Below are 27603 nucleotides of genomic sequence, written 5' to 3' on the forward strand. Positions count from 1 at the left end.
TCCCACTGGCTGTCCGAACAGCAGAGTCTCTTGCTGTCTTCAAACGTAGACTGAAGACTCATCTCTTTACACAGCACTTAAATGAGCACTGAACTATAAGCTGCACTTATTTTATTGTATTGCACTCTGTATTGTAGTTTATTGTATTGTATCTTATTGTTATTGTATTGCATTGAATGGCACAGAGTTCTGCATTCAACTCTGGTTCTTTTTCTCTTGGTGTCTGCAGTGACATTTTGTCTCTAGCAGTATCTGAGCTCAGGACTGTCTTTTTCTCTAAGCTATTGGTAACTAGCAAAGATACTTTCTCTAGATAGACAAAGCACTTCTTGTAAGTCGCTCTGGATAAGAGCGTCTGCTAAATGCTGTAAATGTAAATGTAAATAACATTCATAAATTTTTTTCATACAATGTCAAGAGCAGCTGACAAACAGACTATTATAAAACACTGTCAGGAATTATTACTAATTTGCTGTGATGAAGCTTTTCAAGGTATTAAACTCTTCAGATGTCTGTTTTACCACCACCAATATGAACAATTGAGAAAAAACAAAGTGATGCACACCAAAACCACACTGAATGCCTCTGTTTACATCTTAATCATTAAATTATGCAGACATTGCTGTAATTTCCCTTTATAGTCTCTGTATAGTCTATAGGAATATGCACAGCATGCGCACAAAAATCTACCATAATGAGAAGACTATATCCACATGGAGGTTCACCATAAGATGTGACACACTGGTAAGCCTGAAGATTAAAAAAATACAAAAAGATGTGTAGTTCTGTGTTGGTCTTATGGACAGAGGTAAAAGTTAGCCTGTACTAGTAGAAAAGAAGATGATGCTTCTGATTGACCACATCTGTGAAACATGATACCATTAGCATGTACGGCTAGTAAAACTCTGTCACTTGTCTTTATTGATTATGTTGCTGCTGATAGCAGCAGCAGAATGAGTACTGAACTGTACAGAAGCACCGTATGTGCTTAGATCAACTCAAAGGCCTTCAAGTTCAGTGGATGGAGTGTTATATTGGAGCAGATGAACATACTGTTAAAGTGACCATGGAGTTTACCGGGACAAACAGATTTGTGTTCTTTCCAGTCAGCATGATTTTCACATAATGAAGCCTCGCAAAATGAGTAAGACCTGGAAATGGCTGTGTTACAGACCTTTGCCTGTATTCACACAGGTTCATAAAGTAGGAGCACAGGTTTCTTTATTATTTACTACTTTCTTTTTTACTATAGACCAGCACTCTTGCTCTTACAGGCTCTTACAAAGGATTTGCAACCAAATACAAAGCATGACAGTTTTATTAAGATTATGTTCATTTATTTAATCACACACATCAAGTAGCAGTTGCTCATAATCAGTATATGATATTTGTGCAATACTTTTTTGTTTCAGTGTACATTCTCTGGATGTTCCACTCCCCTCTTTAGATACCTTTACCTTTTCTTGTTGCTCAGTTGTAATTGTCGAATGGTCATTCTCAGGTTTTCTCAGCCTTTGCTCAGTTTGAATATCCCAAAGAATCAGAATCAGGTTTTGTTGGCCAGTGAAATTGTCTTCAGGTACACAGTAGCTGACAAAGGAAATACAACACTCAACCTTAGTTGTTCATATTTTAACTCTACTACACATAGACACCATCACACACACATAAATATCCATTCCTGTAGACATTCACATTTACAATCATAAAGAAAAAATGAGAGCGAAGTTGTTTAAGTGCAGAGTGTCAGCTGGGAAAAAGATACTGAATAAAATTAAATTAAGTGTTTGTGCTAAAATGCAGGCACCATTTTTATACAGTTTATCCAATGTAGATGTAAATACACTTGAACAAACAATGCTCACGTTAACCTGATTAGTCAGTGTGTCCTTGCAAATCCAGTCTGCTGGAATACAGGAATACAAAAATCACCAGTCTTAATTACGAGCTGCTATTGTAGAGCAAAATTGAGTAATCAGGACAGCTTCAGTTCAGCTTCCTGTATTTTACATGGGTTGGTCTGAGGAGGTTTGATGCTGATGAAGCTCAGCTGATTTAACAGCTGGCATTCTATTGTCCATATCCTGAAAGGGGAGGGGTGTGTGAGTGTGTGTGGTGATGGTCAGAGGGGGTGGGGTCACTCTCTCAATACATGCTCGTTGGATCGATATCGGTGTTTATTGAGCAGCTGATGTGTGGCCATCAATATCTCCTCATAATTACCCAAAGTTCAATGTTTTTAGACAGCTGGCTTATAGTGGGGGAGAGACCTTGAGAGTACCTGAGATATAGCAGGCCTATACTCTACATGCAGGTATAGTAAATAGTGGGGCTGGACTAAATGTTCATTTGTTTATTTATTTGATCTTATTTCTGTACTATTTGCATTCATCTATCTTCATTTACACAACAAAATCCTTGTACATGCAAAAGTATCTGGCTATCAAATAATTCTGATGTCCAAAAAACATAATCCAGACACTCACACAATTGCATGGCTTTTGAATATTTGCATTTACATTTACAGCATTTAGCAGACATGCTTAGTCAGAGTGACTTACAAAAAATACCCCTCTGTCTTACTACACTTTTTTTGCAGAAATAGGTTAACAGAGTTCGCTAAATGTAACGTATTGGGAGAAAAAAAACAAAGCACAAAATAGGAAATGTGCAATGACTTTTGCACAGGCCACCTTTTATGTTTTCCTCCCCCTCCTCCAATATGTTAAATTGCACAAATAAACAGTAATTGTGCACTAAAAGATACAGAATTGTGTTCTGTGTAAAGGATGTGTTAACTTACTTTCACTTAGAAAGTCAACAAAGCATAATCTGACACAGGGCACCCAAACTTTTGCATATGACTGTGTATGCACTAGCAGTCAAAAAGAATTGCTCACCTTCACATGTGTCTGGCATTGATGTTTAGCAGCTGTTTTTGATCTGTTTGTTCTCTCTGTCCACTTATAGGAAGAAAACCTCAAGAAATGACAGTTGTTCCAAAAAGATAATGCAACAGTTCACTGAATTAAATTCAGGCATGATTTAAAACCCACTGAGATCTTTTGAGGCTATGTTTAGAAATATGAGGGGAAGAAAAATCACCACTATGGACGGATGGAGTGTGAATGGCAGTGAGGAATATGTAGGTAGCAGATCCTTTAACCCATTACATGGCCATGGGCCCACCACCAGGACTATTACACACTTCTGTGACATAAGAAATGCTCAACTCATTGACACTGAAATCCCTGTAGTTACTGAAAAATAAGCCTTAGTATGTAATTAACCTGGGATTTTAAGGGGTTAAATGAAGGAAGGTACTCTCTCTGGACAAAAAATAGCAGCATGCATAGATTCTTTTCTCAAACTTGCCTTAATAACAGCATCAATCCTGTCAGGTAAAGATTATACTATTATATTATATTATATATTATTCACTCTTTTATGAACTGGGTGCACATTTCTGTCAGAGTCTATGTGTGCCATCATGTCCGTTAAGCCAGTCACATACATAAACCCTAGAGTCGTCATCCTGGAATGTGGGAAAGTCAATGTTGTGTTCTACTCTGGGGAGTGGACGACAATGGACAGGAGTGATTTCAGAGGACTTGTGTAATCCTTACCTGACAAATTTGCTGTTGTCATTAAGGCAAGGAGACACTTAACTAAGTATTGAGGAAGAAATTATATATGTGACTCATTTTGTCCAGGGAGCTAATGACAAAGCTTGTCATTGTTTTTAAGTGACTAAAACACTGATGAACTGTTAACATATAATTTCTGTTTTGTGTTCATTTCTGGTGTCACTGATCATTACAAAAACAACTTTTGAAAAAATTCTTCTTGATATAATGTTCATCAGCATTTTTTTTACTTTCCTAAAGTTTTTTGTGCAGTGAACTTGCTTTCCGGCTTCCCACACACTCTTCAGCTCATTTGCTGTTCACGGACCATCCACAGTGACGATATTTCTTCCCTGCACATATCTCAATGCAGCCTACAAGATCTCAATGGCTTTTAAATTGTGGCTGAAATTCCCTAAAACCTTTACATGGTAACATTTTATTACACACTTCTATAAGCGAAGAATAGCTCAGCCAGTTTGCATTGAAGTCCCTGTAATTACTGAATAATAAGCCTTAGGCATAATAAGCCAGAGGCTTTAAGGGGATAATAAACTGTGTGGCATCTTGCACTGTTTTTGTTGGTTTTTTTTGGAATATCCTTCATTTATTGCAGTTTCCCTCCTTTTAAACACATCAAACAGCTACTTATAATCAGTTTATGATATACATGCAATTCTTTTTGACTTTCTCTGGATGTTTCTTCCACTCTCCTCTTTGCGTATCTTTATCTTTTCTCATTGCTCCATTCTAATTGCAGAGTAGTCATTATATGGTTTTTAAGCATATTGTTTTTATTTTACAGCATTTGCTCAGTTTGAATATCCCAAAGAACCAGAATTAGGTTTTATTGGTCAGTGAATTTGTCATCAGTTACACAGTAGCTGACAATGAAACTAGAAATCTCACTCTTGGACATCCACACTTTAAATCTATCACACACACACACACACACACACACACACACACACACACACACACACACACACACACACACACACACACACACACACACACAAAGTTGTTTGTTGGTACACTGAGTAATGTCTCTGTGAATGATGTTTTCGTGCAATTAGAAATGACGTAATAAATAAATAAATAAATGAATAAATGTTAGAGAACTTTATAAAAAGCCATGGAGGGAGACCTTTAAAATATTTGCTTATATTATATAAAGTACAGCCAGAGGAGATAGAGAAGAAAAATAAATTAAAATGAATAAAAAAAACTGAAATGAACAGATGCAGAGAAAATATCAATAAAATAAAGGAGATCAGAAAGATAATAAAATATTATAAAACAGATTATAAATATATTATATTATTAATAATATATAATATATATTATATTATAAATATTATAAAACAGAAGACAGTGTCCAGGCTTCCTCTTCTTACAAGAGGAAGTTGAGGACTTCAAATAAAACTCCGCTTCTTTGATGAAGTGACAGAAATGAGGAAAAGTCATGGTGGGAGTATTCAGGAGGGGCTCGAGCCCCGTGACGTCACGGCGCGGCAGGGGGAGGGCGCGTGCAGCAGGAGCGCCGCTGTGGAGGAGCAGCGGTAAGGGTCTTTCATTAGGCAGTGGAGCTCGGAGCGGACGAGTGGCCCTCAGAGCGCCGCGCCGCACGGAGAATGACAGAGAACTCGGGATAAATGGCGGCCGCCGGGAGAAAGACGAGGCAGCGGCTGCTGGTCCTCTTCTGGACTCTGAGCTTACCAGGTGAGAAAGACTCACTGCTGTTCTGTTTACCGCTGTACACACGGTCCACGAGCTGGAGCAGAGGAGCACTGACTGCTACGAAGGGTCGAACAGGAGGGGGTCGTTAAGGGGAAATAGCTCAGTAAGACAGGGAGGAAGAAGTAGCCCACCGTTCACCACGGATACCACTGTGTTTCTGTGGAAAATTAACCTTTGTAGTGAGGGAGGCTGCACGTGCTGAAGGTGTCAACGATTGTAACCCTTAGGTGGCGTTGAGCAGCTAAAGCTGCTTCTGACTGTAACCTGTCGTTTAAAACCTCTGTCTTCTCAAATATGTGACTTTTCACAGACGATGTGAGATAAAAGATATATTCAACACCGTGTATCCTAGTCAGGACACCAGCTTTTGAGTTAATGCCTCACTCAAGAGAGTTTGATGCTTTAAGCTGTAGCTAATTGTCTTGCAGGCAACTGGAGTCCCCCTCCCTTTGAAGTGACCGTGACTAAACGGATTAAATCTCTTACAGGCTTATCTCAGCATGTCCAAGCTAAGACTTAGTTTAGGGGAAAAACTCTTCATTAAAGTTACTCTGATTTTCTGGTGTTCACTGTCCAGCCCAAAGCCTGATATAGATGCATTGCTCTCTAACTCTTATTAATACTTGTTGTTTTTCCCTAAATTTCTGACTTTTCTGCCTCACTTTCTCTCCTCTCCTGCAGCTGTTTTGTGTTTTAGTGAGTTGTCTTTTGTGACTGAACCCAGTGACAAGACAGTATCTCACAGTGATCATGTAGTGATGGACTGTCTGGCCCAAGGACAGCCACCCGTAGACGTCAGATGGCAGAAAAATGGGGCCAAACTTTTAGAGAGCGACCGTGTCCGCGTCTTACCCAACGGATCGCTGTCTCTGTCATTTGTCAGAAGAGGAGGAGAGCAGTCTGACGAAGGCTCCTATCAATGCCTGGCTCACAACAAATACGGAGCCATCCTAAGCCAAAGAGCTCGCCTAACAATCTCAAGTGAGTATGGGACTCAACTTGATGTTTAAAGGAAGCCAAGCCTGTTTTAGCAGAGTCTCTCAGTTTGTGTGTCATGTAAGCCTTCAAAACTGCCACTCAGCATTGAGAGAGGAGTCAGAGTACAGGCTTTTTCTGTGGTTCAACTTCACAGTATAGCTGTTTGACCGGCTTTCTTATCTTGTGTGTTGAATTATGTGTTCATCTGTTGACACTCCAACACGTTCTGCCTCTGGATAAGGGCACTAACACTGGTGTTTATGTAATGAACTTACAACTTTTTAAACTACTGTAACTACTCTACAGAGGGTGATATGTTCCACATGTATTTTGGCAGCATTTTCTTAAAACATTTGGATTGGTCAAAATGGCTTTAGTAGTAACTTGTATTAATTTACAGAGGTGTAAGGTTATATGTGAACAGTTTTAGGGGCTGTTACATCCCTGCAGTGTTTACTAGCTTGTTTTAAATGGACACTTAAACCAGAGTGGAGAGTCAATATAGAGCATCATAAAGATTTTAGTTACCTGAGAAAGAATGAGGAAGAACAAATCAAGTCTAAGGCCTCTACTCCAAACATACGCACACGTTCATGCTCTATAGCTCCATGCATTTGCATGCAGTTGTGTTAGGGTTTTGGCAGTGGTATTGTGGAGGCCACTGCCTCCCATGCTGTTGTTTTCCGGTTGGCTACACATAGGAATCTCTAAAAGGCCATTCTCTCTGGCCTCCTTTGTCCTTGTGGCCCTGGCCATCCCCTGAAAGAAAAGAGTGCTGCTCTAGGGACGTTTGTTTGGCCACAGATCTGCGGACAGAGGACAGCTGTGCCTATTCAGCCTGGCCAGCGATGGCCTTGACAAAAAGCAGCTCAGTCTAATTTGGAAAAAAAGTTACATATAAACAGTGTTATCTAAACAGTAAACAATTAGATAAAGTCACAGTTTAAATGGACTTTATATTTGATATTTGGAGAGCAAGTGTTTTTTTGCAAAATGAAAGCATGGTATTCAGTATTGTTTATTACATATGTGCTATTATGTTATGTTTTAGTTTTACATCTGAGTAAATATCATATCACATGAACTGCTACAGGTTAAAGGTGTTTATCATCTCTATTATTCAGTCTTGTGCTTTTATTTCTACATCTACAAGTTTGTGATATAGTTCATTGGTGATATGAAAATCTCAAATTGAAGAGGACAAGTCATATGACTTAAAAAATCCAGTTGCTGCCCTTTTATCTCCTTCTCAAGTGATATTTCTCCTGAAATGAGATAAAGACAAAGGCCACAAACAACATCTGCAGCATTCAAAGGGTTAAAAACTTTGTGTAACCTAGGCAACCTCATGTTGGTTCAGGTTTTGGGGGAGGGGACTGGCCTATTGGTCAGCTTTATTCCCAGTCTGTGCAAGGGCCCATGGGAGAGGCCTAGAGGTCAGCAGGGTTGTGGGACTGGCTTTGTCCCGCCTCAGGGTGATAGCCAGTGGGCTGCCACTGTGACCTGGCCGGCCTGCCGCCTGGATCCAACCTGATTGATGCACTTGTGCTGTTCACAAAGTCTTTTCTTTACTGTTTCAGGTTTTAAGGTTTTACTGGTATGTTTTCAGGGACATTTGTGGCTTCTCACATTTTCAGAAAGCTAGATACTTGGCACACCTCATAATTTGATTATTATGTAATGTATTATATATACCTTCTACCTACTAAGCCCCAAATCTTTTTTTTTTTACCTCCTGCAAACATCAAAGATGTGTAGTTATTCCACTGTTTTCTGCTGTCAGACTGTCAAGTCTATATAAATGTAATGAAATATTTCCATGTCCATTCTTTAAATATAATTAAGATATTTTCTTTTTGCAAGGTACACGTTATAAAAGTAAGACATTATTACCAGAGAAAAAACTAAATGTCAAAGTGTTACCAATTTGGTTGGATTTGATTAAAATTACCGTAGTACTGGGTACTTGTTTATTGTGAATGAATTCGATTAGGGGCTCTCCCAATTTTAGCTGAAATTGAGTGGACAGACGGGCTCAGGTGACCCCTGACCTTAGGCAGGAAACCTTTGTCCTATTTGACCTAGGCATTGATCTTCCATTTATAACGAAGCCGACCTCACAGGACTGGCTGGCTAGACGCGCACAGAAGCTTGCTTAAAGAGGCCTGAGTTAGGACTGGGGGATTTCTCTCATTATATCAAGTCTCCCTTCAGACATTGATTTTTATTGCTTTGATACATCCTGTACAACTGCAAAGAAGGATCCATTTTTAGATTTCTCAGTAAATAAACACTTCACAATCAGTACATGAAAATACACAGGACTAACCACACTAGTTCACATTTTGTAGAAATAATCCTAGAAAGGTTTTCTAGATGCTGTACATATGATGAACATATTTTCAGCTAACAATCAGGTTCATAGATTACATTAAATGTGGTCTTCTAAACTAGACTTGGTTTATTTAGACCTTTTGAAGATTTTGAGATTAAACTACTGCATTCTTCTCTGTGTTAGCAGCAACAGCTGTGTAACTAGACCTGCTAATCCTGAGCAAGGATAAGATCTCTTTTAGCACAATACTGAGAGCTCTTGTGTCCTTAGAATAACAAAAATGATCCCCTCAAGAATTTATACATCAAAGAAGTCTAATCAAGATGGTTACATGAGGCGATGGTGCTGCATAGACTTTTGACTCAGTGAACCAAGCATAGGTCAAGTTAATGATCAAGGCATAGGCTAGTTCATTTCTCAGTGTGGTGCCCCATATGGAGAGAGAGCTGCTGGGTTATTTGAATGTCACTTAACTGTAATTAAGCTGCACACGTAAATAAAGCCCCTTTTAATTCCCTGCCTTCCTCCAGCATGATTTACATGGGGGATTTTTGCCAGGAGATGAACATCCATTGATTTCCTTTAACACCCCCGGATGAGAGAGAGAAAGAGCGAGAGAGAGAAAGATTATGAAGATAAAATGTAGAACTGTGTATAAACGCCACTTAGCATTCTTATGTAATTAACACTATAGTGGTATTTTTTGTTTGTCAGAGGTTTATGCTATACATAATACATTAATTCATAATTATAATCCATTAATTCATAAAAGCTGTTACTCTCTTTGAAACTTAGTTATTTATCTGTTTTCACACACAGCTTTGGGTACATTTGCATCTTTACATTTTATTTTATCCACCATTATGTTGAATGTGTGCCTTCTCTTAGGTGGCTGTGTGTTTGGCTTTATTCTCCTTTTACAGGCTTCAGAAAGTCATATTGCTTTGGGTAATGAGATCTCTTTACCTTAAAGCTACATTTTGGTAGAGTAGATTGAACAGGACAATTAAATTGAGGCAATATTTTGAATTAATTGACTCTTCTAGGGAATAGGGCAATTATTGATTAGTAGATAATCTATGAATGGCCATCATTCACTGCCATTGGCACATTGATCTATTGATCAGAGCATATGTTGTATTGACTGGCTCTTTGTGTGAAGGTGCAGAACTAGTTTGATGTAAATATTTTTGAAAGCTTTTTAAAACAATTCTGTGTATGATTGGTGGAGTGAGGTTTGTTTATACATTAGTGTTAAGTCTATTCAGTAAATAACACAGTGGCCTTTCCGATTTCTCTCTACTTTTTACAGGTATCTCATCTTTTGTGACCCAGCCCTCTCCTGTGGTAGTCACTGAGGGCTCTGTTGCTAGGTTTGCCTGCGGTGTCACAGCCAACCCACCAGCCATTATCACATGGGAATTCAACCAAAGAGCTCTGCCTCTAGAGACAGAGAGGTACACACTTTCCCTTCTGCAGTTATGTTTTACCTTTAGTATGGAACCAGTCAGATCCATGGAACTAAGGAGTTGTAGGCTTAACCTTTAGAAGTGCTGAAAGCAAACACATTTCAGCAGAGCAACCTTTGTCCGTATGAATGGAGACTTGTGTTTTGATTATAATTTTGTTTTTGTATCTCTAGAATCACAGTGTTACCAAATGGAGTGTTGCAGATTCATGAGGTAAAACCAGAGGATGCAGGGGTGTACTGTTGTATAGCCACCAATATTGCTAGTCGACTGAGAAGCAGAGAAGCCACACTTACTGTCAACCCAGGTGAGTGTATATGTGTACTTGAATACATCTGAATAAATATGAGGAAAGTGTATTTATTTTCTATTCAGGTCAGATTAATTGACTATGAGTGGAAGACTAAGAGTGGAAAGGAATAAAATGCCATACTCTTTTCTTTAGCATCTGGAGCCAAGCCACTCATGAAGCCCCAGATCATTGCAGGTCCTCAAAACATCAGCACCAGCCTGCACCAGACGGCTGTTCTGGAGTGCGTAGCAGAGGGTAACCCTCGGCCTCTGGTGTCCTGGAGCAGGGCCGACTCCAAGCCCATTGATGTGTTTGGCGCCAGAGTGCTGGGGAGTGGAAACCTTGTAATTTCCAGTGTAAAAGCCCAACATAGCGGAATTTACTTGTGCAGAGCAACAACACCACGCACAAGGAACTACACAGTCGCTGCTGCAAACCTCACTGTGCTTGGTAAGCAGATTTATTTTTCACTAATATTTTAACACAGCATAATGACCCATGTTGATGGTCATCTCTAGGTTTATTTTTCTGTTATTAACCTTAAGATTTATTATTCAATAACTGCTATGAATTATTGAGTAACTGATCCAGTTTTGAGAGTGAGACCCATAGACATAAGGGGTTAACACATGAATTTATGTAGTGTTTATTTGGATTGAGCTGGACATAGCAAAAATTAAACACTGGAGGTTTTCCTCTGTACTTGTGTTCTGGTTTAGTATTTAGTTGCTTTGTTAATAGAACAGTCTCCTTTATTGTAGACCAGGGCTTTAAGACTTCTAACCCCACTCTGAATCTGAATGTGTCCTCTCACAGTGCCCCCATCTCTGGTGGAAAAGCCAGAGAGTCAGACGCGCCCCAGAGCAGGCACAGCTCGATTCAGCTGTCAGGCAGAGGGGATGCCTTCTCCCCGCATCAGCTGGCTGAAGAATGGGGCTGCCATCCACTCTAATGGCAGAATTAAGATGTACAACAGGTAGGCCTCTTGCGTTGCATTTAGAAGTAAATTGTGGTTGTACTGGCCTTTAGTACCACAGGTCCAGTTAAGAGTACTGGCATATGTTAAGAAACATGTTCATTTATTTTGACACCACTCAGAGGAGAGTAGGAATATTATGTGTTATGAATTGCAAGTTGTTTGCATCATAGAAATGTATTGGCCCAAAATGTCACACAAGTTTAGACTGAGTCTCATAAATTTATGAGGTATAAACATAATATAAAATCAATACAAAATTACTCACTAATACTGAGAAAGCTGTATAACATTGAGAATTGATTATAATAAGGTTAATATCCAGACTTCACCATTTTAAAACTGGAGGTCAAATTTCGAGGCAGATAACTTAAAAAATGTAAATACACAACTTCAGTGTATTAATAATAATTTTACTCACTTCTTTTTTGCTAAATTCTTGCAAGATTGAATAAAACATCTAAAAATACCATTTGTTGAATGGTTTGTAATATTTAAATCCTCATTGTATGCATTATTACTGAATATAAAAAAGAAAAATTGTCAATCTGGACAGTGATTCCAAACTTTTGAATGGTAGTGTACATGGCTGGGTAGGCTTTAAGCAGCAAGGCTTTGGACCCAAACTCCAGGTTTGCTTAAGGTAGGAACTTATTGGTTAAAAAAAACTGGGAACAGTTAATGTGAACACCAGTTAATGGGAATCTTCGTAGCCAAACAAAGTTCTAAAAGTTTTTAATCTTCATCTCCTTCAGCAAACTCGTGATAACCCAGATCATTCCTGAGGATGATGCCATCTACCAGTGTCAGGCTGAAAACTCTCAGGGCTCAGTTCTGTCCATGGCGAGGCTGATTGTGGTCATGTCTGAGGATCGGCCCAGTGCACCCCGAAGTGTCCACGCTGAGACCATCTCCAGCTCAGCCATCCTACTGGCCTGGGAGAGACCTCAGTACAATGCGGAAAAAGTCATTGCTTACTCAGTGCACTACATGAAGGCAGAAGGCAAGTGTTAAAATAGAGTTTACCCCTATTTGATTTCACAGGAGAAAATACTGTAGATGAACAAAATATTGGTCCATATTGTCATGCAATTAATTAAAAATTTTGAGAATTGATAATGTGACATTATTAGCCTGCATTAATTTGGCTTATTGATGATTTTCTTGATTGGATTTTACAAATATTTTGGTTCATTAAAATGTTCACAAAGATTTTCTGGAACCAAGATCACATGGTAAAACAATTGTCTTTTGTAGAGAGCTTTTGCATATTTCAACTTTCTGTGATATTAGCATTGTAAAGCCCAGTTCCATGGTAATGGTTAAACAATATCTTCTTCACCAAAAATTTGTTGAACATCAAGCTTAAACTGTTTTTAAGTGCCACTATACTGAGAAGAACTATGGTTTGCAATTGTGATCTAAAACCCAGGCTTGTTCAGTTTTAGCCATTTGTTGTTGCTATACAACAGCAAGGTCAGGGCAGGAGAAGGGGTAGACCAGCTATTGTCCACTCACAGAGAAAGAGCTCCAGTTTATTTTTGAGCAGTGGTTGAGCTTCACACCAGCATATATGATGTAGCTGACCTCATAACTAAATTGTATTGCAGTGACTCAGTGCTTGTGTACTTAAAAATACAGCTTTAAGTGGAAAAGCCAGAACTAGGTCAAGTCTTCACGGATGACTTTTTCTTGTATGATAATATCTATCTAGACTTGATCATTGTGCAGTGTTGTGGTCTGTCCTTGTTCTGTGGTATTTTATATTTTTTGCTGTGGAGAGGCTCTAGAGGCAAGAATGAGGGCTATTTAACGTGGAATGTACCTCTGTTCTGTATTAGGAAAATGTTTGAGAGGAAGAGAGAAGAGGGACAAGATGATTTAGAAAATCCAAGATAGCAGTTCATATTTCTATCAGCAAGTTTTTGTAACAGGAACTTTCTGACTGCATCCAAGCATTTGTTGTGTGATAAGGCTGTTAGAGGTCCTCTTAAATTTGTTTTAAAGGAGCAACATGTGAGATTGTTGCATTTAAACATATCAACATGTCATAAACACATATCAAACGATTACTGAAGAATCTTCATAAGTGGTTGTAACATTAAATAGTAATTCCAGAAGAAGGGAACCGGAGTTCATTCTGTAGTTTTCTAAATAGGTTTTACTTCAGCTAGTCCATCTTTAATGGTATAATTCAACAGAAAAGTGGTTATCTGATATTATCTGTTGTTACAAGTCATAGTTAGACAGCCTTTGTTCTTAAATTTACCTGGTGTTATTAGCAAGTTGACTGCAAAAATGGCATTGTTTGCTTAATAGTGCAAAAAAGTGCTGTGTTAGATTCTGAAAGCATCAATTACTGTTTATACTGTTCTTCTTTTGGAATTGGAAACTTTGGATGGTTTTACTTGGATACAACACAAATTGGAAAGAGTGGAATTTATTTTAATGTTTTCTAACCTCAGGTCTGAACAATGAGGAATACCAGGCAGTGATTGGAAATGACACAACTAGCCACATTGTGGATGATCTGGAGCCAGCATGTAACTACACATTTTATATAGTGGCCTACATGCCCATGGGAGCCAGCCGCATGTCTGAGCAAGTTACGCAACACACACTGGAGGATGGTGAGTGCACCACAGTATAATTGTCAGTATAGACTTATTGCAAACTTGCACATAATAAAAAGGTGTTTACTGTACACCTAGTGCAGTGCTGCTCAGTTCCAGCAATTTGGGACCTCAGCATTTCAGTTTTGTTTTCTTTCAGTAACAAATCTACTTCAACTCAAGAAAGGCTTGGTTATAAGCTCATCCATTGAATTAGGTGTTTAATAACTGAACTACGCCTTGCACTGAAGCTGTAAACACAGTTGTAGTGTTAGTTTCCCGAAATTTGTTTAAGCTAACCCATTTGTTGTTAAAGAAACTCATTAGCTTTGTTTACATTTTTGTTTTTCACAGTTTGTTTTCACAGATTATTGTAAAATAAAAAAAATGATGACCCATAATCATAATTCCTCTCTCCTGTTCTTTCTTAGTGCCCCTCCGTACCCCTGAGCTTGGCCTTACCAGCCGTAGTCCTACCGATATTTTGGTGTCTTGGCAACCTCTTCCTGCAAAGCTGAGCCGCGGACGTGTCTCTGCCTATCGCCTGTCCTATCGCACAGCTGCTGATGAACAGGTGAGCTCTGTGGAGCTGCCTGGCGAAGGGGAGAACTCTACTCAGCACCTGCTTCAAGGCCTGCAGCCAGACACCATCTACCTGCTTCGTATAGCTGTCTCCACACGCATAGGCTGGAGCCAACCCTCAGCCTGGAGTTCACACCGCACACCCAAAACTTCAAGCTCCACTGGTGAGAGCACAAACTATTATAAAATATATATTTTTTATTTTACTAGTATATTCACCAGAGGCAGTAAGCATTAATAATCAATATCAACTGAAGGTTAATAAACCAGAATTAACCCAAGAGGCTAGTTTTCATCCAGTGACACCCTGTTTAACAAACCGTAGTTATCAGTTAATAACTAATGTATTTAGATACAGTTGTTTCAGCCTACTAATGAAAGAGAAGGTATAACAAGGTATGACAGTTCACTCACATCTATTAGTTATCTCTAACTTGATAAGACTGAGATATAAAGCTGTTAGCTTTTACTTTGTTTTACTGTCATTGGCATACGTTGTAGGCCAAAGCAGTGGATCCATTTCTTATTAATAATTTTTTCTGCTTTTGTCAAATACTTTATAAATGGCATAGTGAATGAGTAAAGAAGCCAGCTTATAGCCTAACAGCTGCTTGCAGACCCACATTTTTGAGATATTGCATTTGTTGCTCAGTGACCTCTGACCTGGTCTGTCAAGAGTTGAGGTTAGGAGCTGAGGGCTGGCTCAGTCACGGGTCATAAAGGAAAGGGCCGCAGGCTGCACACAGCCATGGAGAAGAATAGGGCTGTTTCAGAGGCAGGGGTGATGAGTGGGGAAGGTACAGGGCCCCCAACTGCATTTATTTATCTCCCTTTAGATGCTGTTTGGCCAACCAAAAACTCACTGTTGTGTTTAGTCAGTGAAACACAGAGCAGTGCTGGTGGATTATTGGCCTTGATGGTGGTTAAACTGTACAGGCTGTGGTCATGATTTAGTTATGCCATGGGACTTTGAGTATGGATGGGGGAGTTGTAGTGTGACATAATAGAAGCTGTTTTATTAAGGTAACAAGAGTGCGCAGAATATGACAAATTCAAAACACAGCAACAGTTTATGTGATCTGGAAAAGTATGTAACAAATATCACCAAAGTGATACACTGTTTTGTCCAAGCTCTTTACACTAAAGAAGTCATCATGCTTGAATAATTGAAAGCAATATAATCAATAACTTGAGATGCTTCACTGGCTGATATGTATAGTCGAAACTGTTTATTTATTTACAATTGACTCCTTTGCGTTCAGCATTGTGTGTTATAGACAGATTGCTATCGATTCACATCCTGGAAACTCCTCACAGGAAACAAAATCTAGACTAGTCCTTATCCATTCCAGTTACTATATGGAGAAGAACCCACCCAACCGCATTAGAAGCAGCAATTTAGTGTAAGATGGTAGCAAGCAGGCTGTATGACTGAAAAGAAATTTTCAGAGATAATTTTCCGTTAATTCAGTTAATTGGGCAGTATTACCATTGGGAAAAGGAGAAGAAAAAAAACATAATAAATATATATATACACATACCTGAAAAAGGTGCATATATGACCAGACACCTTTTTACTATGTGCTGTGAGCATCTTGAGCAATGCCAATTTTCATGTATTAATTTTATTCAAAATAGTGAAGACCAAATATTAAAGAAAATGGTTTAACTTCTTGATTAGTCATTTGTTGAGTGCAGGCCTCCTTATACTCTTAGTCTTTAACCATGTACCTTTACTGAATTACTAGTGCATTTCAATATACAGTTGTATGGGAAAGTGTAAACACCCCAGTCAAAATACCTGTTTTGCTTATTTTCTGTGAAAATAAAAAGTTAAAAAACAAACATAAATATGACATTTCCTGCACATTTTTTTGCACAGCTTTTTAAAATTCATACTGGGAAATTAGTTTTTGCTTATTACTGTATAGCAACCACAATACTTAACAATATAATCACAATACTAGCATTTTGTCCATACTGTGTTACCATAATGATATACCTGTTAATTATGCTCTCCAAATGTTGTTACCCTTATATATGAGGAATTAGCTGTTTACTACACAGATCTCTTCGTTACTGTTCACATATTCAGTGCCCCCTGCCCCTAATCTGGAGCTGGAGCCCCTCAACTGCACGTCCATTACTGTACGCTGGCACCCTGCACCCAGTGATGCTATTATCCAGGGTTACAAGCTCCTCTGTTACCCTGATGGCCAAACAGAGGGCTCTACTATCCAGTTCCACCCTCAAGACTACCAGTACACCATTGCAGGACTTGGTGAGTGGCACAGCATGTTTCAGGTTATATAGGACCTTATAGATTCCCTACAGCTATTTACATAATAACTGCTGTACTAGTATATTACAGTTACTTTCTACTTACAAATATATGTCGGTTTGACATTAGGGCCACAAACATTTACATATTATTTTTATATGTGCAATGATGTACATTTTACATTTTGCTTCTGGAACAGTTTTAGCTAAGGTTTAAACCATATTCTGTGAATATGCATCATATTTTTTTTTTAATTACTCATTTATTTCTGATGCGATGCTTTATGATAAGATGCAATATTATATCAGTTTTTTAAATTAATGACACATTTAAGTGATATTTAAGGATTTGTGTTGATAATCATGATGTTTACTAGAATTCTCATAACTGTTGCTATTATCAAGATTTTTAGTCTTAATTTCCATTTCCAATTTTCCATTTTCTTCCTGATCGATACTTGGTCACCTGTTTGTTCTGCCTTATGCGTGAAGCATCAGTCTGGCTTTGTGTGCATGTCACCCCTCAATGTCAAAGGTTGCAGCCCAGATGTCTCCTTCCTCTTTCCCATCCCTGTCCCTTGCTCCATCACGGCTCTCTCTATTGTGCCTTCTGCAGGCGAGGCAGAAGCCTGTGAGGCCCTTCCTCCCCCTCCCTCTCCAGCTGGACACTGCAGCTCAGACAAAAGCCTTGGCCTGAGCTGGACAGACAAAGCGGGGTGAAATGAGCAGATTTGAATTCACAGTCATGGACATTTTAGATCAGAGTGCTTTCAGGGAAAAGTAATATGAATAGTTGGACCATACACTATTAAGTAGATTGTTATTTTAAAAAAAACAACTCTTGTGAGCTTTTTGGTCAACAATTTAACCCATCTGCCTTGAATAAGAGTTTGATTTCACATTTAGTAGTAGTCAGTGAAAGTAGCTTTTTGGAGCAGTGGTTTTAAGTGCTGTAGTTTGCCTCCTTCTGTTCTTTCACTATGTTTGTTTCATGCTAAAGGCATGTTGTTTTTAAGAGTGAAGCAGTTAGCCTAACTCATTCTGCATGTCCGTGAACATGACGTTTTATCTCAGGCCGACCTTTAGACCTCAGGTCATAAGCCCTGCGTCCCAGGAGACGGGCCGTCCCAGCAGCTGAAAAGCGCCTGTGAAGGTGCCCCACAACCTCTAACCTCTGCCCCCTAAAACCAGTCAAACCCCACCAACCCCCACATTACCCACACTTAGCCAAAACTCTCGCTAAGATCTTCAGACAAAGACCAAATTACTCACCCATCAATAATTTTAGAAATTCTTTTTTGGTTGATTTAAATATCTGCTTAATATTTTAAGGTAAATCAGTGTAGAGGTTTGAAGACCTCTTGATTACAGTGGGTTTGTAAATAAATAAAATAAAACAGAGAACACACTTAAACATGGCATTAAATATAACATTTTTCTAAAATTTCTAGGGCACAATTTCTCTTTATTTACTGAGTATAACATATTGGGAAAATTAGAACATAAAATGTGCCATAACTCTTACACAGGCCACATTTTGTGTTTTATATTTTTCTAATATGTTAAATTGAGCAAATTAACTGTAATTTTGCACACAGATGGTAAAAACCTAATATGAAACTCAGATTTTTTATGATACACAATATGTCACAATGTTTGTTTTTTCTGAGATGTGATTTGTGGGAACAGACAAGAAGAACCAATGGTGCCATATTTAGAAAAATACTACTTAAAACTATGAATACAATAAAATCGTGCTCAGCATTTTACATCCTGCACTGCAGTAAATCCAGTACAACAGGACTAATTATATTCTCTTTATTATGAAACATGCAGTTCCAGACATACTGACAATTGTCACTCAGATAAGCATGCAAATTGTGACATAATTTATCACAATAATGATAAATATTGTCATATTGCCAAGCCCTCCTGCATTAAAATGTGCAGAAATGTGTTCTGCACGTACAAGTTTAAAGGGATGTTAGATCCAGATGTTCCTGTTTTCCTGTGGTCTAAGTGGTTGTCTATGATACTGGTGTTGAGTTGATGAAAAGAAGAGGCCATGAGAGCTAGAGTTCATCTTGTTTCTAACCTCTAAGAAATGCTTAATTTACACAAACAATATTTTCATTTTCTTCCTTTCTTTCTGTTTGATATTTACCACAACCTATCCTTGACATTCAGACAGCAACAGTCTAACCTGATCTTTTCAATTCTGATATGAACTATATGCAAATTAATTTCAACAATTAATCACAAGTATAAAATAATATAGAGAGGAAGTGCAAATTTGCAGCACTGTCTTTGTGTAGGATAGCTCTACAGTCTTGTCCTGTATCATGAGAATTTCCTAACGTAGTTGCATTGACTGGAGGGCTGCTGACTGCTAATTATTGTCACATTGACTGATGACCTATGGTGAGAAAGTGGACATGAACAAAGCAGCAGAGCTGACCTGTGCAGAAACAACACAATGACTGTCACGTCGGTGTGTACTGTTGTATTTCTGGTTGGACCCTTAAATAGAAGCTTTTTTTCTCAAACATTCAGTCAGAGAAATAATAATGAACAGCTTTGGATCTGTTCCATTACCAGATCCATTAGAATTTGCATGGTTTTTGAGATCTTATTAGAGAGACAGCAACAAGAAATACAAAATAGCAATGCAGATATTTGTGTTTCTCTTACTGTACAGATCCAAGAAGGAAGTACCATGTGAAGCTGCTGGCCTTCAGCTCTCATGGGGATGGCTATCAGGCACATCAGATCGTCAGCACTCCTGGCTGCCCTTGTGAGTCCATCAGGAAAATATAAGTGTTGAAATCATAGCATACCATCATTTCAGAAAACAGAACAATAGATTAAAACCTTAAGAATTTGAGACTATGTTTGTACAACAAAGTTTGGACGCTGTGGAGAATGTAAATAAAAATAGGATGCAATGATGTGCAAATCTTGTACATCATATTTTTAAAGGAAAATACTAAAAAGACAACATATCAAATGGTTAAACTGAGAAATTTTATTGTTTTTTGAAAAATATTTGCCCATTTTGAATTTGATGCCAACATGTTCCAAAAAAGTTGGGACGGAGGCATTTTTATCACTGTGTTTCATCGCCTCTTCTTTTAATAACACTGTACGTGTTTGGGAACTGAGGAGACACTGCTGTAGTTTTGAAAGTGAAATGTTTTCCTGTTCTTGTTTGATACAGGATTTCAGCTGCTCCTCAGTTCAGGAGCTCATTTGTCATATTTTTAATTTCATATTGCGCCAAATGATATCAGTGGTGACCGGTCTGCACTGCAGGCAGGTCAGTTTAGCACCCGGACTCTTTTAATACAGAGCAATGCTGCTGTAATACATGCAGAATGTGGTTTGACATCATCTTGCTGAATAATCAAGGCCTTCCCTGAAAAAGACATCATCTAGATGGCAGTGTATGTTGATAAAACATGTATATATTGTTTAGCATTAATGGTGCCTTCACAGATGAGCACTTCACCCATGCCATGTGCACTAATGCACCCCTACATCATCATGAATACTGGCTTTCAAACTGTGCACTCTTTACAGGCTGATGTGGTCTTTAGCCCGGAGGACACAGTGTCCATGATTACCAAAAAGAATTTCTAATTTTGATTCGTCAAAACACAGGACACTTTTCCACTTCCCCTTAGTCCATTTTAAATGAGTTCAGGCCCAGAGAAGGTGGCAGCATTTCTAGATCCTGTTTATATTTGGTTCTTTAACTTCTTTAGTTTAACTTGCCTTTGTGGATGCAGTGTTGAACTGTTTTCACAGATAGTGGTTTTCAGAAGTGTTTCTGATCCCATGCAATGATTTCCCCTACAGAATCATGTCTGTTTTTAGTGCAGTGCCGCCTGAGGGCCCGAAGATGACAGCCAGCAAATACTGGTTTTTGGTCTTGTCCCTTACATACAGAGATTTCTCCAGATTCTCTGAATCTTTTAATGATATTATGTACTGTATATGAAGAAAACCAGAAGTTTTTGCTATTTTATGTTGAGAAATGTTTTTCTTCAATTGTTGCACTATTTGATGGTGCAGTCTTTCACAGCACAACCCCTCCTCATCTTTACTTCTGAAAGACTCCACCTCTCTGAGATGCTTTTATACCCAGTCATGTTACTGACCTACTGCCAGTCAACCAACAGGTGTTTTTTAGCAGTACACAACTTTACCAGCCTTTTGTTGCCCCTGTCTCAACTTTTTTGGAATGTGTTGTTGGCATCAAATTCAAAATGGACATATATTTTACAATTTCTTCATTTCAACATTTGATGTGTTGCCTTTGTACTGTTTTCAATGGAATACAGTGTTTAAATGATTTGCACATCATTGCAATTTGTTTTTCAACTTTGAAACTTTGTACTAAATGTAAAAAATGTTTTTGAGATAAAAATTTTCCACCAAACAATATGATTTTTCCTATCGTCTTTTACTAAAATAGCACTTAAGCTAACACGTCTTTCTTTTACAGCGGCTCCCAACCGGAGGTTGGCCACACTGCCTGCTCCAGATCACGTCCATGGCCAGACTAACAGCTCTTCAGTGGTGATGCTCAGCTGGGGCCGTCCTGCCTTTAGTTCAGGAAAGCCAGTCAGCTATTCAATTCGTTATGGCCCTGTGGCTCCATACAATGCTTCAGCTGTTCGCTACCTCCAAACGTAAGTGTGCTGTTTCCAGAAGAGAAATGATCATATTTCAATATGATATGGGCCCATTTTTTTCTTAATAATACCTAATAGTACTTGGTTGTGCTGGACAAGCACGCTCACATAACACCTATTCTCGAAAAAGTTGATATTGTTTGCTGTGTCTGATTTTCTGTGGGTTTCTCTGCAGAACTGAACAGACAGTGATGGTGCAGGGACTAAGGTCCAACACACGTTATGAGTTTGTTGTGCGTTTACACATGGATCAGATGTCCAGCCCCTGGAGCTCCCCCATATATCAGAGAACTCTCTTGGAAGGTGATTAAAAGGACCAAACTTTGAACACATTTTGGCCAATTTATGACTTCTCACTTGCTCGCACCACTGCCCCAGTATACTTTAAGCAGTTTCTTATCACCTCACAGACAATCATTATATTTAATACAATTAGTGGAATATTTAGTCAATGGTTTTGTTCTTAATGCTTACTTCGTAAAGCTTTTCTCTCAAAATAAGTCTAATGATGCTGCAATGTGAAATAACAAAACTTTGTTGTAAATGCCACATAAAGGTTTTGATACAGCACCACTGATATCTGAATCTTTAAACTCTGCATGGTGTATTTCAGCTCCATCCTCTCCACCGCTGGCGGTGAGAGTGACTCTGATAGAGGATGACACAGCGCTGGTGTCCTGGAGGCAGCCAGAGCAGACCAACCTGGTTGTGACCCACTACACTATCCTCTATGCCTCGCAAAGAGCATGGCTCGCAGGAGAGTGGCAGGTTTTACAGAGAGAAGGTATGCTGGTGTCACAAACTGTGCTTCAAGCTGTGTGTGAGTTGGTGAATTAAACAGGGATGAAAATGAACAAAAGGATAAAAATCTAATTATTAATATTCTAATATGGCAAAAGCTGAAAGCAATTATAGTTCAAAGGTCTTCTCAAAATAATATGGAGTAGCTATAGAATAAAAGGCCTTGTATATAAACAGTAAACAGCTGGCCCTCTTCAATAAAGTGCAAAGCACTGGCGCTATAGAATATAATAGATATAGAGCTGTCTCTATAGAACATTGTGAAAACTGGCACTATATTTTAGGACAAATCTTTGTTTTTTTTATCTCCCAGGGAGCAATACCATGGCTCTGTTAGAGAAGCTGGAGTCAGGTAATGTCTATATGGTGAAGATCTCAGCCTCAAATCAAGCTGGTGATGGCCCTTTCTCCAACATGGTGGAACTTCCCATACTCAGAGGGAAAATACAACAAGGCAAAAACCCTCGGCACACATACAGCCAGACTGAGACTACAGGTACTAAAGGAATAATTTGTCTCTCCTTTTTGTTTGTATATCTATGTCATGTATGAATGTTATCATAATTATTATGTTCTATAATGTTCCACATGTATTTAATGTGTGTATTTAGTGTACTCCTATGGCTTCCTGAATCACAATAGACACAATAAACACTGACAAAACCTTTGATGGCTAGCATTTGCTTTAAAGCACTGTTGTATCTGGTTTTGCTTGATGAGAAGATGTGTAATTGTGATGTATTTGTATTTCTCTGTCCAAGTTTTTACAGATGGCCTGCCTTTTGATGAAAAGTCTATGACGGGTATTATAATCGGTGTGTGTATAGCACTGGCCTGCATCATTATCTGTATCTTCATCCTGATCACTAAAAGCAAAACAAGGTAGGTAAACTTACAATATGTGTTTAAATTGCATTCCTGTGTAGAAAATCTGTATCCCCATTGAACTAATTTTCTTCACCTCTCAGGAGAAAGTCCTCATCTTCAAAGATGATTGGACGGATAAATGGTGAAGTCATGCATAATGGTGTGCCGCCAGCCAATCAACAACAGGCAGAGAATGCTGAGGTTCTGGTACCAATAATGGGAAACCACTTCATTGACGCAAAGGTAAAGTTGATATTAAATCATTCACTCCCAACATTATACAATTTGTTAGTTTGATTATAAATGGCATTTGCAAATTATCTGTTTTTTCAGGGTGGGACACCTTTGATGATAAACCGTAGTGGACCCATTATCAGTAGCAGTCAGAACAAGGCAAGGAAGTGGAACATTTTCAGTAGTGCGGAAAAGCGTATTCCGAAAAAGAACCAGGTCATTTTCATACCTTTTAAACAAAATCTGATTTATGTTAGAGGCTTTCATTTTAAGTCTTAGAACTTCTCTAATTTTTCCTCATCCTAAATCAGAGTTTTTCTTTGCTGTTGTCTTTGAGTTGCTCATTCAAGGCCTAAGCCATGAACACTAAATAGTTGTGTGTTTTATTTTCTTGCTGTATCCATTATGAAAATGGAGTTCAGGAACTCGAATTGAAATTCAATTAAATGTGTTGCTGCAGATTTTACAAACAGTAGTTAATTCTAAACATCTCAATGTCTATATTGCAGGCTGTGGAGCGAGGATGTTTTTATGAAGTGGGTAAGACAGTGTTGCAGTATGAAGAGGAGCAAGCCGTGGCATCTCTTCAACCTTCCTCCTTGCAGAACTTCTATCGTCCACTAGGGGAATCCGAGAGCTCTCAGACCAGCGAGGGCAGCAGAGACACAGGAGATTCTGGAAACTTCTCTCACGATGAGGCAGAAACCAGCAGCCCTAACATCTGTCAGCAGCCCTTCGTGTGCGAAGACAAGAGAGGTCCCTCAGAAAATGTTGCGACAGTAAATCATGGTGGAATATCTAAGAGAGAAGACACATCAAGCTGTGTTCTGAATGTCTGTGCTCACGCTTCTGTCTGAATTTACCTCACCATCATCTTTTCTTCTCTGCCCCACTTTATCCTTATTGCACTTCTCAAATACATAATCAGCCAGTGTTGCAAGCTAGAAAGAGTTTGCACCATCTACCTCTCAGGATATGCTCAACCTCATGAAACAGCCAAAGACCAGCATTTTCCTTTGGGCAAATGTGTCCATATAGCTTTACCAAACAAACTTATGATGCACTGTTGGCTTAAGGGATTAAGCACACCCCCAGACCCTTCCTCATTCCTTGTAAGATTTCAGAGACCTGCTCAAGAGGAGTGGTCAACCTTCACAAAACTTCAGAGATATACGGAGATGTACGGTTTCTTCTTCGGTATCTACTTATGACAAACGTACTGCCTACTAATTTTGTTTTCCTCTGCCTATACTGGGGAAAATCTCTCACCAAATGATGAATGTCTTTATATAATGTTTTAATGTTCCTTCTATAAAATTTAGTTTTTCCTTTTTCAACATCCGCACTAGAGGGAGCTGTTAAACCCTCTCCGCTGTCTACCTACCTCAGATTACCTTTTTTTTTATTATTATTATTATTTACACTTAAACTTACTGACAGAGTCTACATTATTTATAAGCCATGTTTTGTATGTGTCACATTTTACACTTTATTACTCTTTTTTTCTTATGAAACAGGTTAAGGTGCCTCAGGTTCTTAAAAAAAGACTTTACCTAATTCTAATGAGAGCTGCTTAAGGGTAAACTTGGAGAAAGTTCCTCATGGACAAACTGCCAAAGAATCCTAAATACCTTGCTCTGGTTTGGGTTTTTTAGCAGGATTTTTTTCTTTTCAAATTTTCAGGTTGCTTACTTTTTCAGTACTACCTCCTCTGAACAGCGTTTTGTTGCGTGAATAATTAGGAAGAATGATTTACTAAGTTTATAACCTGAGGGATTTTGAGTTTTGCTAATGGATCATGTCATCCATTTTTCTTCCCAAATACTGTATTTAAGCTAGATTTGATATTTTGTTCCATTTTACTGAGAATTATTTGTGATGTTGTTGAGCTCAGTTTGAGACTTAAGTTGTGTATGTATCTTCAGTGGAGGACTTCAGTTTCAGTATGATTTGGTTATTCTTATTTCTTTATTTCTTATCTCTTACGTTCTGGGTGATAAGTAAGAACCAAATATTAAGTGCACTGGTGTTTTCAGTGCATCAAACCTTGAAAGCTTTAAAACTTAATGGCCTTATGGTGGAAGTGCCATTCTGCAATATATGAATATATAAAAGATACCTGATCCAAAGAATGAATGAACTAATGCTACAGAGATGTGGAATGATGCCAAAAAATACTGTTACCTCCAAAGATATATATATATAAATATATTTCTGTATATTGTAAGTGCCACAAAGAATGCCATTTCAGCTTTAACACATTGATCTACTAAGTTAGCTTAAGTGTTTATCTGTTGGATAAGCCCAGTGATTTTCTTTATGACCTTACTTTTGTAGATTGTAGTTAAACAGCAGTGGTGACAGATGCTATTATCCAAAGAGTTGTTTACTTCTTTAACTGGGTTGGACACAAACATGCTGAATAATATGTGCGGTGGACTGTGTTATATGTCTTCCTCATGTCCAAGAGCTTGAGATGACAGTGATTACATGTGTGACTGACAAATGACTGTGCAATGTTGAAGTATGTGTGGAGTGTGATTGTGCCACAGTTACAAATTCAGCTTTTTCAGCAATGACTTGATGATATTTAGTGCTAGTTAAATTCATAAGCTCGAACAATGTTTAATCAAGCAGTTTGGACACAGCCCTTTTGAGTGAGGTGCAACAAAATCAGTTTTCTACGCCTTTTAATAAACAAGTAATCTAAACCAAAGATTGTTATGGTCACCCTAGTATACTGAGTAGACTGTGTTTTTTATTCTCATAAAGTTGCATCTTGTTTTGACTGCTGCACCAAATTCATATCCATAATAGAGCAAGGGCACAAGCCATGCTTCACTGAGCATGCCATTCCATGGAAACCTCTCAGAATGTGAATGTAAAGCTGAATGGATAGACTCAATAGGACAACCAAATTTCACGGGGGGAGTATGTTTGTGTTGCATTCTTTGGGTTAGTTTTGTATGTATTATTGTTTGTGCTTTTGGAAGTTATTTTTATTGGTCACTCATTGCAAACATACACAACAAAAGGGAAAAGTAGGATTTGGCTAAGACTTGCCCTTTTTCTTTAAATATGCATATTTAAATGCACCATTTTGTCTGTACAGTATTAATTAGCTTTATATTTCTGTGTATTTGCTTTAATTTTATAAAATGTTTGCTTCCCCTAAGGTGTTAACAGCACTCCAAAAAAAGTGAAAGGTTGTTTTTACCAGTTTTATACATGCCAAAGGTGGTCAGAACAAAGCAAGTTTAATAAAAAATATTTCTCAAAGTTGATACGGTTGTCTTGTGTGTGCTGCTGTCAGTTTCACTTGTTTAAATATGAGTATAGTGATCATTGGTCAGCTGGCGTATGATTTGGAAATGAACTGAAAGTAAAACTACAGATCAGATGATTTTTTTTTCTCCTGCCAAGTCCAGCGATTGCAAGTTTATCTAGAAGGAAATCGCTCATTTGTATCATAAAGGCTTGAACAAAGGTTCAAAGAGAAACGTTACTGCAGGGTGGACTAGACTCTATTGTCCTCTATTGTCCTGACTATTGTCCCTGTCACACATTTACCACTACTCCAGGCTCATCTGCTTTACATGTAGCATCAGTGTTGTGATATTCTGCTGTGTGTTATTGCACCTCTTTTGACAAAACTCATGAGTTTATATACCTTTTTTGTTTTTGCCCATCAGCTGACCCTCATTGCAATAACCAGCATGAAATGTGCAAATATACAACCATTGGAAGCCCAACCCCTGCTCTATCCACCCCCAGCCCATCTGGCTTCTTTCTGCATTATCCAGCTTTGTGTGATAACAAAAACATGTAAAACAGCCCACCCTCAAGTACCTGCCCCAAAGCAGCTGTTGTGTTACAGAAGTTCCTCCCACCTTCAAGGCCCCCTGCTTTTAAACCAGTACTGAAGGATCCGAGTAGAGTTGTTTACAACAAATGAAGCAATGGTTACATTTTTAGATTTACATTTTTACTTGCAACATTTTGTTAGAAGTTCCTCTACACTGAACCATTTCACATCAAAACACTCTAATTTACCTTCCTGTCGGTGACTGAATTATGCAGAAATTTTGACAAATCGGTGGAGTTCCCCTTTGTC

The 27603-nt window shown here is 38.5% G+C and overlaps 1 protein-coding gene across 1 annotated transcript; it reads left to right on the top strand.

Moving 5' to 3' along the window:
* The first annotated feature begins 5271 nt into the window (after positions 1 to 5271).
* prtgb (protogenin homolog b (Gallus gallus)) lies at positions 5272 to 26773 on the top strand. The gene is made up of 19 exons (XM_017699290.2): positions 5272 to 5348; positions 6048 to 6347; positions 9992 to 10136; positions 10322 to 10455; positions 10594 to 10890; positions 11257 to 11416; positions 12172 to 12419; positions 13882 to 14046; positions 14460 to 14774; positions 16706 to 16891; positions 19589 to 19684; positions 21398 to 21584; positions 21763 to 21890; positions 22201 to 22371; positions 22702 to 22884; positions 23150 to 23270; positions 23357 to 23498; positions 23589 to 23705; positions 23999 to 26773. Exons 1-19 carry the CDS (start codon positions 5282 to 5284, stop codon positions 24344 to 24346), a joined length of 3510 nt encoding a protein of 1169 aa, XP_017554779.1. The 5' UTR covers positions 5272 to 5281; the 3' UTR covers positions 24347 to 26773.
* Positions 26774 to 27603: the final 830 nt, after the last annotated feature.

The sequence above is a fragment of the Pygocentrus nattereri genome, chromosome 11 (assembly GCF_015220715.1).
Source record: "Pygocentrus nattereri isolate fPygNat1 chromosome 11, fPygNat1.pri, whole genome shotgun sequence".
NCBI lineage: Eukaryota > Metazoa > Chordata > Actinopteri > Characiformes > Serrasalmidae > Pygocentrus > Pygocentrus nattereri.